The sequence below is a fragment of the Tympanuchus pallidicinctus genome, unplaced genomic scaffold, assembly GCF_026119805.1.
Source record: "Tympanuchus pallidicinctus isolate F22 unplaced genomic scaffold, pur_lepc_1.0 scaffold1, whole genome shotgun sequence".
In the NCBI taxonomy this organism is placed as follows: Eukaryota; Metazoa; Chordata; class Aves; order Galliformes; family Phasianidae; genus Tympanuchus; species Tympanuchus pallidicinctus.
In genome coordinates, this window is record NW_026294618.1 from 108,437,627 (window position 1) to 108,456,728 (window position 19,102).

The following is a 19,102-nucleotide window of genomic DNA, read 5'->3' on the forward strand; positions in this document are numbered from 1 at the left end:
CAAAGATTTATGTATGAGACAACTACTCCTAGGATCAGTTCTCATAACAGCCCTATGACTGAAATTGAGAGAATCTTGCTGTCTGAATCATGACTCATTTTTGCATTTAAAACATGGGACCTTCTGAACAACTCCTATGCTTTGTTATGTCACTGTGGACTAGGAAAACAAACGAGGAAAGTTTTGATAGCCCATGACAGAGTATGTAAAATTCAGGCTAATTGATGAGTTTTTACATGGGCCTTTTGAGCCTTCACCTGCAGTTACCACCTAGCTGTTCTGTGAGGTCCTGGCACCACTGACTTCATGGTAACATCTCCGTAATCTTTCACTGCCCCCACTGTTTTCCCTGAAAAATAATCACCCTTTATTTCTGAAATGTTCATTAATGAAGAGCTCTTAAAGTCCAAACCTTAATTTCCTGAGTTTATTGGTATCCCTATTTTTCACTAGGATTCCACCACGCACTTTTGCCAGGAATCCCCAGCCTGACGGTAACTCAGGGAAATCCTATGCTTGAAGAGGCCTGTAATTCAGCTAAAGAGCTGCTGAGGAGGCAAACACCTCAAATGGAGTTTCTACAAAACATCACTGGTGTTTTTAAATGAGAGACACTTGATTTTAAGTGCAAAGTTCTTATTTGGAAACTCTTCTTGCTTTGAAAAGTGCTGTGGGAAGCACATCTGCCCATCTCTGAAACCAACGCTGATCAAAAAGCAGCTGGCACAGGGCAGAACACCTCCTTCAGGCACTGTCCTGTGGGCTTGGTTAACAGCCCTGCACGAGTAGTGCTCAGAAAGTGTTAGAGCTGCATTTCAGGTGATTCAGTGCTGTTCGCACCCAGATCAGAAAGCTGCAGCATTAAATATAAAAGCAATAATAATAATTAAAAAATCTAGCTGTATCGGTTAACTTTTTTTAATTAAACATTTCAAACAGTACTGCATTAAGCACATTTGTTGTACCTACTCAGCACACCATTTGTTTTTCTTTGCAGATTTTTAAAAGATTTGTTATCAATACATTAGCTTGCCAAAATCGCTGTACGCAGAGAAGAACATTTTAAAAAAGCTAGATATTGAATGACCACCACCTGAGTGAGTTGATCAAAGGAGCAGTGTCCTTTGGCAGATCAACATGATCCAAATGTTCAACAAAAATACTTTGTAACCAAGTTGTAGTACTGTACAGCCTTCAGTAAACTGCTGCTGACCAGGGAGCTGCTGTGTGACATCCCAACTCGTGAAGCTAATTCTCCAGGGCTGGAGGCCAGTCAATGTCCACAGACTAGAAGAGCAGGAAAAGAAGGTAAAGATGAGCAGATTCTGGAAGTCTCTTCCTATTGATAGAATACCATCTTTGTGCTTGTCAGCTACAGGTTAATGCTGGAAAGCAACGGTAAATAGACATGATGTGACGAGGAGAAAGTGGCAGGAAACAGCCACCTTCTTCCAATGGCCTCACGAGTGTCTGCAGAGCATTTTCTGGGAGCAAGGGTTTTTTTACAAAGCAGAATTGCAACTACTTGTACTACAGCTGCCCAGCGTGTCGGGCGGCATTGCTGAGTGTGCAAAGCTGCTAGTTCAAAGTGTGAGCCGTGCAAGAGCAATGCTTATCAGCCTTGGCCAAGTTAGGCACTCCTGCTTTCAGGAGGACACTAACTGAAGTGTCCTCTGCAAGCTCTCTTTCTGTATTATCCTACCAAAGATACACAAAAATCTGCAAGTCTGTTCTGCAAGAAGTAACATTTAGACAGTATTCTGGAAATATATTAAAACAAGCGTGTTGATAACTGGCTACCAGAAGTGAAAACTTATGTTTTAAATTGACCTTGCCAAACCACCAGGTTCAATATTAAATTCAAATCACAACATACATTCTTTTAATCAAAATAAATGTTGTAGTTACAGGTTATTATCTACCCAATCTGACTCTGCTAAGTGAATGCTTATATTTAGTTTGAACCAGTGGTAAAAGAGGAAGTCAACTCTTTCCTATTTTTCATCCAACTCCTTTTTCAAAAGAAATGATGTAAACATAATATGAAAAGAAAAGGTTCTGTTCCAATGGATACTAATAATAAGTGTCATGAATTCAAGGTACATCCTCTCATCCTTCCCCTTTCTCAGCAGAGGAAATCCCACATGACAAAAGCACGTGGCAGCACAGTACAAACCACAGTCTTTGCATAAATGTCAAATTTTCTATTAACTGTGGTAAAAAATGTTGATTTAGTTAGACTAAATTCACTGAAAGAGCCTCACAAATGCAATTACATCACTGATTTCCAGGAAAGTGAAAAAGAATGAACAACTCACTTCTACGTCCAACTCCAGAATGTCCGTGGTTCTGTTCAGCAGGGAGCCAATATTTGGCTTTGTTCTTCCAAAGTCTCCGTGCACAAATTCTTTAACATAGCTAACAACAGTGGTTAAGGAAAGGTCTGTTTCACCACAAAGAACTCAAAAAAAAAAAAAAAAAGAAAAAGAAAGAAAAAAAGAGTGGGAAGAAGAGAAGAGGGGAGAGGAGAATGGACATCCGCTAAGCCCACGCCCACCTTAAAAGACTGCTCATTCTTGGCTTTTGACTCCACTCCCAAAAATTGTATTATCAGTCTCTATTTTATGTTCTGTTCCAAAGTGTGTGGCAACTACGGCTAAGCTTCTGAGTATAATCAATCCACAATATGCATTACAGGGCATTAAGTACTGTGGAAAAGTTATTTTCTAAGGTAAAAATTTTCCACTTGAATTAAAAGGGGCTTAAGTGTACCTTTAACCAATACATTTATGTAGATATCACACACTTTAGAGCTATCAGAGTAGTCATAAAAAAAACAAAAAAAAAAACCAACAAAAAAACCCACCCCACAACTGAATGTGAAATTCTGACATAAAAACAAACATCAGCAACATGAGACTGCTGAAGAGCAGATTTAGAAACATTGCAAAGGTAAAAGCAAGAAACTTCCCACTGCTTACAGTACCCTAATCAACAACCAACATTGATGTGTTGAGTAACAGCACTGAAGATACGTTCCTGCTTGTGTTTTCAGATGCAGGCGAAAGTGATGCTCATCTATGTACTCAGACTTCATGGTGTGAATGATTCGACATCTTAAAGCCAGAGGCCTTCTATGGAGAACCCGGAGTGGTGTCTTCTGGTCAAGTTTTAATTCCTATTACAAGAGGCAAATAACTGAGGAAGGAAGCATGCAACATCCTGCACAGACTGAGGTAAAGGCACATGGAGCATTAGGCAATCACATCTCTTCTTACTCTGTGTTAAGTTGAGAAATCTCCTCATGGAAGGACTATTTATTTATTTATTTATTTATTTATTCATTTATGTTTACCAAAGGAAAAAAGAACAGCCATCTCAAAAGCTATATGAGAAGGTCTCATATAAAGACAGTGTAATGGAATCACAAATACAGAATAATCTTGCAATCTCAATGGTCATTTGTTGGAATAACTCCAGGATTTAAAGTCACACTGAGAGCCTCAGGCGATCTAAAATAAAATAAAAATCCCCCACACAAAATGCATTATCTAAAGCACAGCTTTAGAAACAACAGAGAGAGCTAGAAGAAACAAACTGAAATACGATCTCACAATAGACTTTTTAAAAGCTCATTCCCTATTCTCATCCGCTTCCCCAGATGAGATGCAGTTTGAAAAGTAACCTTTCAGGAAGTGGGTAGGCGTGCTTAAAAAAAAAAACAACGAACCACCACCAGAAACAGCTCACAACAGTTGTTATCCTGAACTGTAGTGTTTTTAGCCCACAGCTGAGAATCATTTCATGGCCAAAGCCTGTAGGCAACAGTGCAATGCTACAAAAACTGATGACATTCCTTCACCAGCATCGCCTCTCTGACCTACATTTGGAGGGAGTTCTTATTGGCAAAGCCCACCTGTCACACTGAGCACTTGGTTAGGTCTTTTTGCACTAGTTTCCATAGGCCTTACAAACTCCTAACTGCTGCAGCTGTGAAAGAACAGCTTTAGAACATGCAGAACAAGACCATCACCATTCCTTTTACTTAACACACAATTTGAGAGAAAGATAGGAGTGCCAGAATTCCCCCTCTTCCATTATTTTTTACTAACTGGTCTACTGAAAGGCCAACATTATACGGTAATTTGTCCTGGCTAACAAACAACTGTAGCGCTGACATGGCAATGACGAAATGAGTGAGAAGGGGGAAGTGAAAAGAGGTACAAAAGTCCTAGAATCTTGATCAAAAACAAGCAACAGAGAAAGAAATACATCCATGAGTGCATTCATATAAACTCTCCTCTAAGATACCAGGAAAGGCACTACATAAATTACCAAAAAGAGCTACACATACCTTGATATTATCTAGAAATGCAATATGTTCTTTCTGTATTGTTTTGTCTGTCCATATTAAGGCGCTATAGGTCTTTGTTTTTTCCTCTTCACCTTCCTTCATACGACCAATTGCCTCTCTAAACAAAAGAAATGAATTGCTCACACACCATACAAATAATCTTATAATGATGTGAGCAAGAATGCTTGCAAAACTCCCAAAGCATCACACTAAAATCCCTTGCCAGTGATAATAAATACTGACCTGGTGACAAGTTGTAAATCTCGGACCTGTATTTTGTCTGAAGAGTTATTAATTGTCTGTGAGATTTAAAAAAAAAAAAAAAGAATCAGTTAGGAAAACTGCTCAGCTAGAGAAGAAATACATACTCTATGAATTCCACAAGGTGCAAATTATTTACCTGCTGAAGTCCCTTCATTTCCTCAGCAGTAAAATGTATTCTATGAGGATTCACAAGCTCAATTGCAAAAGGCCTTCCTGGAAACATGCACAATCATAAAATATAAAAACATATTGTTCTAAATTAAAGTTTGAATTTATGCAGTAAGGTCAGAAGGTGTGAAAATTGTCTGCTGTTATGCAAAGAGGGATAAGAACTTGTGGGTTTAGGGATGTAGCATCAGATGGAAGGAAAGAAACTAAGGGATTTTTTTGGCTATTAAACCATAGTATCAGCAATAAGTGCAAATTACTACTTCCCAGAAGGCATCTTGTAGAAGTCTGTGCTAATTAAAAAATAAAATAAGAAAAAAAGTTAATTAGCTTATTTTCTGTCACCTATAGCAATGCCCAGGCACAAGATGATGTTAAATCCCACTCCCTCAGCTAAACATCTGTTGCAAGAGCTGCACTTTCTATGCTCAGGGCCAGGGATGATCCCCACTATAAGCAGTGCCAAGAACTGCACTACAAATCAGTCAGCAACTAGAACACATCATTGTTAGTCTTCACTTTTTCTTCTCTCCTCTGGATTGTAGATTCAGCATATTTTCCAATACCAACCTTTAGAAAAGCAGCCAAGTTCAAAAAAACAGAGTCTTCCCCAGTGACAGTGAAGCAAAGTACAGGGGCTCAACAGAAAACAAGACAGGAATCTGTCTGACACAAAAGATATAAAAACAGGAAGCAAATAAAATACTTCTAACCAGTTGTGCTTTTCCATGCATCTGTGTAGCCAGGACAGTGGAAAAAGGTCTACTTTTTCAGTTCTTTTTGTGAAACGGTTCAGTCATTAGGAACAAATACATAAACATCACTAAAATGTATCCAAGATAAAATTTCAAAGTATGTGTAGTCAACTTAAGCACTCAGCCTTCAGCAAGGTCTATTAAGTTAATTCAGTTAACCATCTTGTTTGCTTGCGTGCTCTACTGAGGATGTTTCTAGCCTTACCATTGCCTAGTGTTCTCACATCCACGTCTTCTCTTCCAGAGGAAGAAAAATTAAAGCCTATAACAGATTTGAACAAGGAAGTTTATTTTACATTTTAATACCCACCACAGCTTTGAAAAGGTGAGATATTCTAAACTACTTTAAAATATACTAGAAATAGTTATGTTAATAAAATGAAGCCTGCACTGTATTAGAACAAATCAGGGAACAGTTACTGTTTATTTCTTCAGGTTCACAAATTTCTTGAAGAACTCCTAATTCTTTGGCCTGAATGTGACAAACCTGAATCCGCCCAACAAAGCAGGACCATCCTAAAGGAGTTCCACTTACTAACTAATTTTGTTCGTGTCTAACCCAGATACTTCAACTCTATGAATAAAATCAAACTAAGCTGTCTTCATCCAAAACACAACTTTTTATCCTAAATACACCCATGGGTTTCAGAGAAATTTCTGCTAGTCATATGCACCTGGACAGAAGAAAACACAGACAGAAAGATAACCTCTGTGTATTTCTTTCCCGTATTCAATCTATGAATTGCTGCATATTTAGTTTCCTTTGTCAAATCCCTTCCACCTTTAAGCTTTGCCTGAAGGAGTGAAGGGGAACACCAAACTCTGAACTAGAAAGTAGCTTCGCAGCTCTGCTCCAAAGGGTCTTTGAAAACCTGTTTCACTTTTTTGCCCCACACGGAACATACAAGAGCACATGAAGATCTCCTATTTTTTGTTATCCCTCACTTCTCCAATCACACTGTGGCAATAAAACAACAATGAGAAAATTCTCCCTTGCTCTTGGTTACGTCTGTAACACTAGCAGAATTTTCTGAGCTGGGACTTTCTTGTACAAAACATGTTCCAGACCCTTAATTATGGATGGGATGCCATCCAGAGAGCTAGACAGGCGTGAGCAGTAGGCCCAAGTGAACCTCATGAGGTTCAGCAAAGCCAAGGGGAAGGTCCATAGCACCTGGGTCAAGGCAAACCTCACTATTAATAGAAGCTGGGAGATGAAAGGATTAAGCACAGCCCTGTCAAAAAGGACTTGGGAGTACTTGCGGATGAGAAGCTTGACATGAGCCAGCAGGGTGCTCTCGAAGCCCAGAAAGCCAACTGTATCCTGGGCTGCAACCAAAGCAGCGTGGCCAACAGGGCAAGAGAACAGATCCTGCCCTTCAGCTCTGTGTTGTGAAACCTCACCTGGAGTACTGTGACCAGATGTGGAATCCTCAGTAAAGGAGAGATGTGGACCTACTGGAGCACATCCAGAGGAGAGCCATCCAAAGGATGGAGTACCTCCACTATAAGGACAGGCTAAGAGCTAGGGCTGTTCAGCCTGGAGAAGAGAAGGCTCCAACAAGACCTCAGAGCAGCCTTTCAGTATCTAAATGGAGGCTTTAAGAAGGAAGGGGACAGATTCTTTATGGGTCTGTTGTGATGGGACAAGGGGAAATGCTTTCAAATTTAAAGATGGGAGATTTAGGTTAGATATAAGGAATAAGTCTTTTACAGTGAGGGTGGTGAGACACTGGCTCAGGTTGCCCAGAGATGTGGCGGAAGCCCCCTCCCTGGAGACATTCAAGTCAGGCTGGATGGGACTCTGAGCAACCTGATCTAGCTGTGGATGTCCTTGTTCACTGCAAGGGAGTTGGACAAGACGACCTTTAAAGATCCCTTCCCACTCTCTCTAAGGATTCTATTATTTTATTTTCCAACTCCATCAAAACAGAAAGCACGGCTGTGTGTTCTCCACTGTTCAGAGCCCTGCGTTTAGCCAATGCATCACAAGGCATACAGCTGTTTGCCATCACTTCAGTCAGCGCTGCACAGCACTGCTCTCCTGAGCCTTGCTTTCAGTCAACACATGGTTAACACTGTGCTGAGGTTTGGCTGCTGCTGAGCCATGCGTGGGCCACTCTGGGGGGAAGAGCCATTGCCTTCACAGTGTGGTGGTGATGGTGGGGGGCTGCACTGTGAGCCACGTTGGGCTGCATGCGGCCTGCAGGCTGTGGGTTGGATATGCCTGTCCTGTATGGTTATAATGCTTCTCAACATTATTTACATATATTTCTCGTATTCACCTGTCATAATTCTGCACGCTGAAATCAGTTCTTATATTGAAGAAAAAGTTTGAGGATTTTTCCAGTATTCAAGCTAACGTACCAACCGAAGCAAGGAAGAAAAGGAGGGGAAAGTAGTTCTAAACCAATATGTAATGTAGTTTGTCCTTCGGATTTCTATGTCTGTAATTTCAAGCGTAGTATACAACAAATGATTATTTTATGTGGATAATCCCTGGATAAGCATTTAGAACTCTACACACTGCAGAAAATAAAATTAATCAAGGTAAGAAACATGAAATGGCTGAAAACTAAGCAAGTATTATGGAATGCCGACGGCAAAAACTATCAGCATTAGGAGGCATTTAATGAATTACCAACTGTTGTGGAGTATGGCCAGGCAAAAATACTACTGCATAAAACCATGTTTACATCAGCTCAGCTGAGGAGATACTTTACAATGATAAAAAATACTGTATAAACCAAAGTTACATGACTTCTCACAGAACACAACTGTGTAGACACTTTGACTTAGATGGGTAAAAGAGGAAAAAAGAAACAAAACATTTTCTGTTACACTGCTGTATTAACTGAGTAGCAATTAAAAATAAATACAGCAAAAGATCTCCTGGATACTTACTATCTGCTTTAAATTCTGCCATTAGATGCTCTGAAATCAGTTCTTCCACTGAAGATTCCAACTTCCGCTCTCCATCAATAATCCAGGGAGTTTGAGGTAAATTCCTTGAATATTTATTGTACCTTCCTGTAAACAGCAAGTGTGGTACCTATAATTGTTCTGAAGCAATGGATGAAAGCTTCAGCCTTTCGTATCATAACTCATTTAACTTTCATAGAAGCCTCATGAAAATAAACATACTTATACTTGCTCGTACTTGTTCTACACCAAATTCATGCTCCTGGACCTACAAGAGTTTCAGTATCCAAGATAGCCAGCTTGAAAGGAGACTTGGAGACCCTACTGTTGTAGTCAAACCTTCAGGTAAAACCACGCAAACAAAACTGTATGAAGCCTGACACAACTTGGAATGAAAAAGAAGAGGCCCATGTACCCAGGCTGAGTAAACTAAGTTGAGGAATTATTCGTGGAACCAGAACATGGCATCAAGCCAGTCTCCCCTACACCAAACTTCTGCTATATTTATGCCTGCCCACCAACGTACATCTCCTAAGTAAAGAAGTTCTCATACACCCTTGTATCAAGTAGTTCAGGCTTCAATCCCAAGTTCTGCCACTGCACGAATGTTTAACAAAAGAAACCCGAATCAGAATGCTTTGGCTTATCACAAGGAAAATCATGCTCGCACAATCTCTCAAGAATAAACTATTGCAAATTTTAGAAACTCTGAGAAGTTGCTATGTAACGAGATTGCCATCCTCTGATCAATTTGTCAAACCTCATATTGTGTCACACTATTATGCAATCTCCCATGACCCAAGGACTACCTCAACCAAGAACCAGTCTGACACAGGTGAACAAGAGCTCTCCTACTGATAGGTTTTATAACAAGTGAAAATGTTTGCAAAATAGGGAGCTTACTCATAACGAACAATGAGTAACCTATGCTACCAAGTAACTGAAACCTTGCATTTATTAAATTTAAAAAGGCTTTCAAAGTAGCTGTGCATATTGTATCTGTATCTCTGTCACCTTTTTTTTTTTTTTTTTTTTTTAAACTTTCAGTATCATATTTTCCTATATCTAGCCACGTTTTCTTCCTGCATGTTGATCTGCCAAAAAAAAACACATAAAAAGATGGGGAAATTGACTAATATTGTTTCACTGGGGCAGATCATGAAAGTACTATGAATAACCATTGAGAAGTCAGCTTCATACTGCTTAATTCTCTTTTCATAAAACAGAAATAGGAAAATAATACTTTTTTCTTTTTCTTTCAACTACCTGTTCTGTAATTTTAGCTTTTGATTTGAACAAGAGGGAGCTAAAAGCAAAACTAGTGTTTCTCAGTTTGATAGCTTCTCTTGAATACCTAAATATATATCTCTTCATTATTAAACAATAAAAAATGAGTCCCATGGAGAAGGGATCAGTAAGCACCAGCAATAAGGTCAAGGGGGCAGTAAAAACTAAAACTGTGATAAAAAATTAAGATCCTGATTAAACTTCTGTAAAGGCAAACAAACTGCACTGCATTGAAGAAATTCTTCTGGATTTAATTCTTCATAAACTAAAGACAACATACAGTCATACGAGAACATTCATCTCAATCTATAAACTGTGAATCACAGAAACAAAATTAAATCACCGTGCAACAAAGTAAGCTGAAATAAAGCAGCGTGTTCGGAAAATGCTAAAAAGCACTGCGTATCTCCATTCTGTGAAAATGTACGTTTATGGTTAAGAGAACACAGCAGCAGAAATAAACAGATCACTTTACCAGCCACAAAAACTGCACCATTATTGCACTGAATTTCCAGAGCAACACAGAGGTTCTTCGGTGAACTTGGGGGACATGGAAAATGCCTGTATAAGAAAAGATGAGAAAAAACTAGGAATATCAAGATATAACAGAGTATCACCATAGCAACAATGACATGAAAGACAACGGTTTCAGTTAGAAAAGCACACACCCACAATATAAAATATTCACTTTAGAAACTAGAACACAAAGAAATGAATAAACACTAAGAAAATCAAGAAAAGTGTACTGCAAAATATACTTCTGTTAGTCTGTCATCCATCGCTATGAATGTGTAACACTCCAAAGTGTGCTAATAAGAGATACCATGTTACAGATACAGAAATAATGAAACCAAACACTGAGTGAAAACCAGCTTAACTATCCTGATGGATAAATCTTTGCTGGGAACCCAGAAAAAGATCTGCAAAGATTTAGTGCAATTAAACATAGTGCACTAGTGACAAAAAGTCTGCTTATATCTTCCCCCTGACAGTGATCTTTTTTTCTACCACTTTACAGTGCTTGGTGTTTTCTTAAAACTCAACTCCTAATATTTGGAAATACAGGGGAAAAAATTCATGTAAAGAGGAGTTTGCCTTACAAATTCTAAGGTTCAAAATTCGTATGAAGGTTGCATGATTTCTAAATCTCTCCTGTGGTTTTGAGGATGTACATGAAGACTTTTTAATGTACATGATTGGCAATGCTACAATAAATTGTTTTCACTTCTGACCATTGTAAACCCTGTGCCAGCCCTGAGACCTGCAGTGACATGCTGCTGGGACTGCAGAGCAGGACTGCAGCTCTCTTACCTGCAGTTTCTCCTCTGCAGTGCTCCTGGCATAATAAACCAATGAAGCACTTTTCCTAATAGGAAAAAGACCATTATTTGCATCATGTCTAATTTTCCATTCTAACATTACTCTTTAAATTAAAAAAATAGAATTGTACGTTAGCATCAGAAGCCTAAAATGCAACACGTTTTAACTAACAAACTAGCAGAATTAAAACTACTTTTTTTTTTTTTTTTAGATTCCGTTCTACTACTGACCTGCCCATCCTAATTCTTTACAAAAAAACAATATTAATAAATAGTTTCAGTGTATACTTACTTGAGAAAATCTTCTTCTTTTATCTTCTCTAGGGCTTTTATAACTGCCATTCTAGTGAAAACAGACTGCACAGCGAAATAAAAAAAGTCAGGAAGATAAGCTAAAAAAGAAAGAAAATCTTCAAACATATACACCATGCACTTCTCACAATACAGTTTTTTCACTTACATTCTGTGTTTTCTTATACCTACTACCAGTTCAGCAGGATATGATTTTAACTCCTCCTTTGTTCTTATATCTTCTCTGAAGCTTATCATTTCAACTCGTGCCCATTGTCTCTCATCTTTCTAAAAGCAGTGCAGTGAAAAGCCTAGTTCCCTCAACATCTGTGTAGTACTAGGGGTGCTTCTGTCGAGCTCTCTCAAATGCCTTCTTCAGGCTGAACAAGACCAAGTTCCTCAGCCTCTCCTCACAGGGCATGTATTCCAACTCTATCTTTCTAGGTCCTCTGCTGGATTCCCAATTAAATGATGTCTTTTTTCCACTGAGGGCCTAAACCTGGATGTGATCTCCATACAGCTGAGGAATATAATATTGTCTCTCAGTCTACGTGATACATTTCCATTATTAAAGGCCAGGATGCTGCTGGCCTCCACTGCTGCCAGAGATCAGTGCTCTTTCTCAGCTTGCTGTCCACCTGCCACAACTCCCAGGGCGTCTTTAAAAAAACTGCTTCCCAGCCTGGCAGTCCTCAGACCACGTTACTGCCAGACATTATTCCTTCTCAGGTGTCCAACTATTGTGTATTCATTGCAGCCAAATTTCATATGGTTCCCATCCACCCATTCCTTCAGCCTTCCTAGATCACTCTGCATGGCAGCTCTGCCCCCAAGCGTACCTACTGGCCCTTACAATTTGTTGTCATCAGCACGCTTGTTGAGAATGGTCTCCACACACTTCTCCAGGCTTCTGACAAAGATGCAACATAGCAGGGATCCCAGGACAGACTCATAGGAATACGAGATGGAAAACCCTTAAACTAGCAATAGGCTTCAGACATTTTTACTCAGAATCCAGCTTTTACTCCACTTCTGATTAACACAGCCTTTGATACTAACTTCAAGCACAGTTTCTCTTTAAGGAAGAGCCTCTGATTCAGAAACTGTATTTCTTCCTTTACATTTTGTTACATCTTGTTGCCTGTGTGGTTTCAACAGGCCTTGCTGGTTTAGCTTTTTACGGGGGATTTCCCCACTTTTACATGAAAGCAGTGCAGCAACCAGCAGGTTATCACAGTACAAAGCTTCCAAAAAAAAAAAAAAAAAAAAAAAAAAAAAAAAAAAAATTTGTATTTATTTGTCCAGTGGAGTACAGTAGACAAAATTCAAGGGTCATACCAAATGTTGCTAAGACCGTTCATGAGAAAGAACAACAGGTCTCCTACAGACAGAAATCACTTTTCTCCCTCTGAGCACACCTACTGTCCTGGTCACATCAGTTTATCTCCAATTGTTTTTTATTCTTAAACACCCTCTTTTCTCATAATGATTACGTGTGTGTTCAGGGTCTGCAGCAAGTGGCAAGGTCTCTTTTCTTTTTTCCCCACTCCAGAAGTGGACAGGATAAAATCATCCTGGAGGTATTGTGCCTTTCATTTGGATCACAGGACATGAAATCTGTAACATCCGTATGAATGATGTTACATGAATCTGTCACATCATTCTCCTTCAGCTGCAGAGTCTCCTTTTCAGAGTGCAACTTATCTGAATTGTTTCATTCACAGAGAAATTGGAGATCATGTTTTATGTGTTACTTTTAATGCAAGACACTCAAATTCTTCCTCTTAAAGGCTGTATATATAGAGAACATTACTTAAAGTATTCGTTTGGACAATCTGGAAAACAAATGAGCTAAAGAAAAGCATCGAGTTCATCATTTTCCTAAGCAGAGAAATGTTTAGTGAGTAAAATGAGATGACTATTTTCAGATCAGTAAAAATTCTGAGAGATTTCTGATGCAGGAAAAACAGACATTAAACAGTGATGAAAAATAGCCATGGAAGTTTTTTGTTGTAGCTTTTAGTGTGAGAATCTGAATGTCAAAAAGGAAATAGAGCAGTGATGAGATCCTACCTGTTTGTTCTTTGCTGGCTTGAAACAATCTGGACAGACTGTGGCTCTAAATACAGAAATGAAAATTAGCTGATAATCTTACAGAAAATTCAAAAAACAAACGAAACAAAACACAGAGACAGTCATACTTAGAAGCATAACACTTAATGGCCTTTTTACCAATATATCCAACACCTCACTTCCACAGCTTAGCAAAGAGCAGATTTCTAAATCAATTTTATACTAAACCACAAATGGGGGAAACTGCGCATTGCTTGATCTAGAGATAAATCATAAAGCATTGTAAGCCTTTTCTGCTCTGACTGAACCAAATGCATTTCACTTTTGAAATAGAATGGAAAAGCACCTAAGTTTATCTTCAGTCCTTTGCAGTCCTTCTCAGTAAAGGTTACGATTAATGTTCCGCACAAAGTATGCTGACATCTTGAAACGCACACTGTAAATTAGGCATTTCAAAATTAGAGACTCAAGTTGGTGCTTCTGGATAGGAAAATTCAACTTACTATGGAAAAAAAAAATCCCTCGCTGTTTGGTACCATTTGTGCTTTGCTGCTTCAAAAGGAATTTCTTGGCTGTTTCACAAAGGTGAAAGCCAACTCAGTTAAACTTTTTTTCCTGTACTGTAGAGGAAGTTGCTGCTCCTATTAGCAGATTTCTATGTATACAGTTAAGAGATGATTTCTAGCCTGCAACACAGTTTATCAATTCTATAGACTATAGCAGACCGCAAAGAGGTAGGTTTGTCCTCTTGCAGTTTCTATACAAACAACTTCCTGGGCAGTTTGGGACACAAATCCCTTCTTCCAGAATTTAAATACAAATTTCCAAATATAAACATATATAACAAAACATAAACAAATATAAACAATATATCAAAAGCCAATCGATCTTCCATATCACACCAAGGGTTATTTTAGCACATCCACCTGTGCACAACTATGCAAAAAGGGCTTGAGAGAAGAGAAACTGCAGATGCCATACCTGGAAATCCCATTCAAAACCATACCTGGAGTATGGGAGACTTTTCCAAGTTTGGACAACCCCTTACTTTGCTTCCATATGACTGTCATTACTAACATCCTGATAACTGCCAAATTTCCTTATTTACATTAAACCTTAAATAAAACCTCAGAAATACTTCCACATACGGAGAATGCCTGAGAAATTATCAGGTAAGTAAGCTAGGCAATATGCTGTTACTTCAGAAAAATGTCTGATCATTAACTAATTATCCCAGAAAGAGAAAGCAAATACAGGGATATTGTCAAGTCACACAGAACAGATCTGAGTACTTCTTTACAGTTTTCTACTCTACAGGTGCACCAACTTTGGCACTATAACAGGCTTGGCATCAACATTTTTGAACTGCCACAAAATGGTAGTGAAAGGATGAGTTGAAAATAAGAACTGTCAGGTTTCAGAGGAAGGAAGACCGCTGAAGGAAACCAGAATTAATCAAATAAATTGAAATAAATAAGAACAGAAGTATGATCAATTCAGAAAACGTGGAGTTTTTACAGGACTGCAGGTAAAGTGGTAGTTCAGCCACACCACTTTATCTCATTTTTGCCTTGTCTTGAAGATGCTGGAAGGGAAAGAAGTTCAGCAAATGCTGATACTCATTTCTTCCTAGTACCAGGTCATCAAGCATGCATTATCTCATCACCGTGCCCCTACACAACAGATAAGAAGGATGCAGTTGCTGAAAACCAAGAAGGTGGCAGATCAGGCATTCACAAGTTGCCGGATGAGATAATACCAGGCAAATCTATTAAATACTGCAAAGGAAATTCCTGGTTTCCAGAGATGAAGTCACTATGCAACGCAGAAATCTGAAGGAGAGCCTCCTTCTATGCTAGGTTTAACTTGCTCTAGGAGCACAAGAGTGGAAACACAAATTTTCCAGGAAGCATTAGCAAACAGGAAGATTGAATCTAATTATCCAGAATATAACAACTGCTAGATTTTGAGAAATCAGACTAAATGTTAAACTAAATTCACAGAAATATTTTGCTTCTTTGTGTTAAAAAAAGATTTATATAGCAGATACTCCACAGAGTAAGCCAACAGACTGTGAAGTGGCCAGGAAACTTCTGTTTCTTCCTATCCATCCATGAGAAGGATGAGAGCAGGAAAAACTAGGCATGACCTCAAAAGATGCCCTTGCCCTAAATGATCTGATTTGAATTTATTTTCAAATGATACAAGCTAAACTGAAAAGGGTAATGAGTTTGAAAAGGGCTGAAATTCAACAGTTGGTTTGAACGTTCTCCTTCCAGCTCAAATCAAAATTCAGAATTATTTTCTTTAGCAGATTTAAAGCACAGAATTAACCAGAAGAAATGGAGTAACTTTAAGCTCTGCAGCTTTATCTAAATACAAGGAAGTTTAAACACCATGCTAGCTTACAAACACTGCATATTCTCATCTGTAGCAAATCCAAACCAATGAAGTTGTACAATATTTAGATAAAAGATCTTATGTTATTTACATCAAAACTTACAGGAAACGGCACTCCTCATCTGTTTCTGGGTGAGCAAAGACCACGCTAACTTCAAACAAACTCTAGATGAAAAATAGAAAAAAAAAAGGATGGGGTATAATACTCTGTTAAACAAGCCAGGAAGATATTCCCATATACTGTAATGATAGGAAAACAGTAAAGAGGCAGACAAAAGAGAAAGTAATACACTTATTCTACAATATAATATATTCTGAATATATATTCTACAATATAATACAAAGAAATACATTAAAACTTGAGCTGTGACACTATTTGCATTTCTGAAGTACTCAAAGATGATCTCAGAACACTTCAAAGGCATGAGTGACCTATACATCATAGATATTGGCCCCATTCTGTACAGGGAGAACTGAGTCAGAGACAGTATATACTCAAAGCCTATTATGGTCACTAAACTTAACACACCTTCTGGGAAAGCAGTGCTTAGTGTGAAATAAAGATAAAAACCCTATAGCGCTCATCACTGTAGAATTTTGTCAGGGGCTTCGTTTGCAGTGACTGGATGGCCTTGGGGCAAAGAAAGGCAACATGTCCTAGTGGACTAACAGCTAGACTAGAAACCACTGTAATCTCAATTCTATCCCCAATTCCCTCTTTGGCCTTGGGCAAACAACACTCATTACTTCTGTTCTTCAGATACCAGTATATCTCAAGAGGGCTATTGGAAAGATTGGCTAATATTCAAGTGGCTTGTAGATAAAGAGCACTAGAAAAGTAACTTTTATGGTACAATGGAGTCTGAAGTGCTTAGTGTCTAAGTCCTGCAGGGTGTTTGCTAACTTGGTACATAAGAAGTTTGTTTCTTTTTGGATCACCTTCAGAGTGACTGCATGATTCTTGCTTCACTAAGACAAAACGGATGCTTTCAATTAGTACTCCTGGGAAAAGACAATCTGTAACTACTCTGGAAGTTGACAAATCAACTTAAAGACTGAATGAGTATAGTCATGGCATCAGTTCTATAGCTGATGAAAATAATTAGACTGCTTTGCCCGCAGCAGGACTTTTAGCCATGTTTGCAGAGATGGATTACAGTCAAGATGATAGCATTTCTGGGTTTGTCTGACAACTTCTCAACCTTCCATCCAGTCAATGCATTTCAGAAACGTTTGGCAGAATTCGAAAGTTAAACTAGGGTTTGAAAAAAATTATGTCCTACTGCTTGTTCACTAGCACTACAAGTTCCCTCGTGCCTATCTCTAGCAGTCATTACAATGAACAAACATTAGTCTTTCCTCCTTTAGAATGTTTCAGAAATATATTCTATCCAGTGAACTTAACATACTAATAACCCATATGATTTATCTCACATCTATATACGCATATGTGAAAACAAAAAAAAAAACCACACAGGAAAGAAGTATTTTCTTATTTATACAACACAATACCTTTCCATCAGTGGGAACACCCAACTCCTCTGACAACTGGGGATGAATAATCCACTTATAAGCTTCTTTCAGCTGAACAATGTCATCCTTTGCCAAGGAAAGGCCCAGTTTTCTGAATAATATAAGTAAAGAAATAATAACTTGCACAGGAGTCAAAGATAGATACCATATGATATTTCAAGACAAACTTAAGTAACTAGTTGCAGGTGAACAAGCACTGCACAAATAAAAAGGACAAATGTGCTAAGCATACAGAGCACAGCATGAAAGAAAGGCTGTTGCAAGGGTTCTTATAATTGCAATGAATCTTTATTTTGAATCAACAAAAAAGGTGTTGAGGAAGCATTAAGGCCGGACCAGGATTTCAGGTAAGATGCTTTCCAGTAAACAAATACTCGTGTGCATGCTGACACCACTCAGCACGGTAAATCATACCAGTACACTGATCCCATTCAGGGTAAATCTAAATCCATTAAAAGGAATAGTTACTGTTTTTTCCTCCAGACAGACCAGTGAGATGATCAGCTCTATGGGTGGGTGGTCACATAAGTATTTATGTTAATACAAGAAAGACAGAAGGTACATGCAGATGGAGCTGGGATCCTTATTATATCAACATCCTTCTTAAATCAACTTCAAGATTCAAGTTCAACTTCAGTTAAAATTTTCTATCTAGATCTTGTTGTTCTCAGCACCCTGGCCACTTGCAGTATCCTCTCATAGAGGTTCCAGATAAGATAATACCACGTTTTGTCCTGTTTCTATTTGCTAATGTTTCTTTAATTAACAGCTTAAGAACAGGTTCTTTTCTTTCCTGTGTAAGAGAACGCACTATAGTTTCATGGTAGATCAAAAGTTACCAAAACCTTTTCAGAGTCTACATGGAGAAGAGGTTAGAAAGAGACTGTCAGAAAAAATCCTTTGTTTTAAAGCAAAACAAAGCCACAACACTAATGTAAGACATTTTCCTGTTGTTAAAGGAACGATTCACTCCTTCATTAAAGGAAGGACATGAACTTCAACAGACAAATTCCAGAGGGGAAAAGTCTAGATAACAATCTCAGTTGACCTTGCTGGGAGAGCTCAACTGACTCTGTAGGTACAAGACCAAGCTTTGATTCCTATGTCTTGCCTATGCAGAGAAGAGGAGCAGTTGCCAGTAAGAATGCCAGCACATGATTTCAAACCCCTCATTAGGGAACCTGCAGAGCAAAGCATACGTCCTTCTGCATGAACAGACCCAATGACAATATCTGCTCTATACAGGTTAATCTTCTCTAAAGCAAATTAATGAAACAATGGCTTTAAAATTAGTCTCAAAATAAGAAGTGATTTATCTTTTACTCCGACTCTTTCATAGGAAAGCAATTCTACATATTCCACAACTGTTAGTTGAAGCACCTTTAAATGAAAGTAACTGTTTTGATCTTGAAAATAAGGTATTAATTCCTTTCTCAAAATTTTTTCTTGAATAAATATCTCAGCGGGTCCATTGCATTGAGCGATGTCTCATTTCAGCTATGCTGAAAAAAAAACAAACCTGTAGTAAGAGTATCTCTCCTTCCTCTAATTCTTCGGGACACTTAGTAGACATGACGTGAGAACTGCCAAAATAAACTACTCACCCCATTTCCTGTTTTACCAGCAGCCAAGCAGCATGCTATATGTCATCAGCCAAGCCCAGGAAGAAGAGAGAAAAAAAACGCAAGTGAAGTTAAAGCTCAAAACTTCAACTGTTTGAAAAAGTGCAAGAAAAA

The 19,102-nt window shown here is 38.5% G+C and overlaps 1 protein-coding gene across 2 annotated transcripts in view; it reads right to left on the reverse strand.

The window, feature by feature from the left end:
- Positions 1-902: 902 nt before the first annotated feature.
- PUS10 (pseudouridine synthase 10) overlaps positions 903-19,102 on the reverse strand; it is a 29,233-nt gene continuing 11,033 nt past the window's right edge. For both annotated transcript variants that reach the window (XM_052699501.1, XM_052699490.1), the window contains 14 exons: positions 18,971-19,005; positions 17,346-17,457; positions 15,937-15,998; positions 13,434-13,479; positions 11,362-11,426; positions 10,226-10,311; positions 8,446-8,571; positions 5,747-5,803; positions 4,755-4,831; positions 4,598-4,653; positions 4,355-4,472; positions 3,036-3,178; positions 2,319-2,418; positions 903-1,287 (listed from right to left, as the gene is read on the reverse strand). In XM_052699501.1, the coding sequence (XP_052555461.1) occupies positions 1,249-1,287; positions 2,319-2,418; positions 3,036-3,178; positions 4,355-4,472; positions 4,598-4,653; positions 4,755-4,831; positions 5,747-5,803; positions 8,446-8,571; positions 10,226-10,311; positions 11,362-11,426; positions 13,434-13,479; positions 15,937-15,998; positions 17,346-17,457; positions 18,971-19,005 (1,122 nt within the window). In that variant the 3' untranslated portion in view covers positions 903-1,248. The remainder of the gene's footprint in view (positions 1,288-2,318; positions 2,419-3,035; positions 3,179-4,354; positions 4,473-4,597; positions 4,654-4,754; positions 4,832-5,746; positions 5,804-8,445; positions 8,572-10,225; positions 10,312-11,361; positions 11,427-13,433; positions 13,480-15,936; positions 15,999-17,345; positions 17,458-18,970; positions 19,006-19,102) is intronic.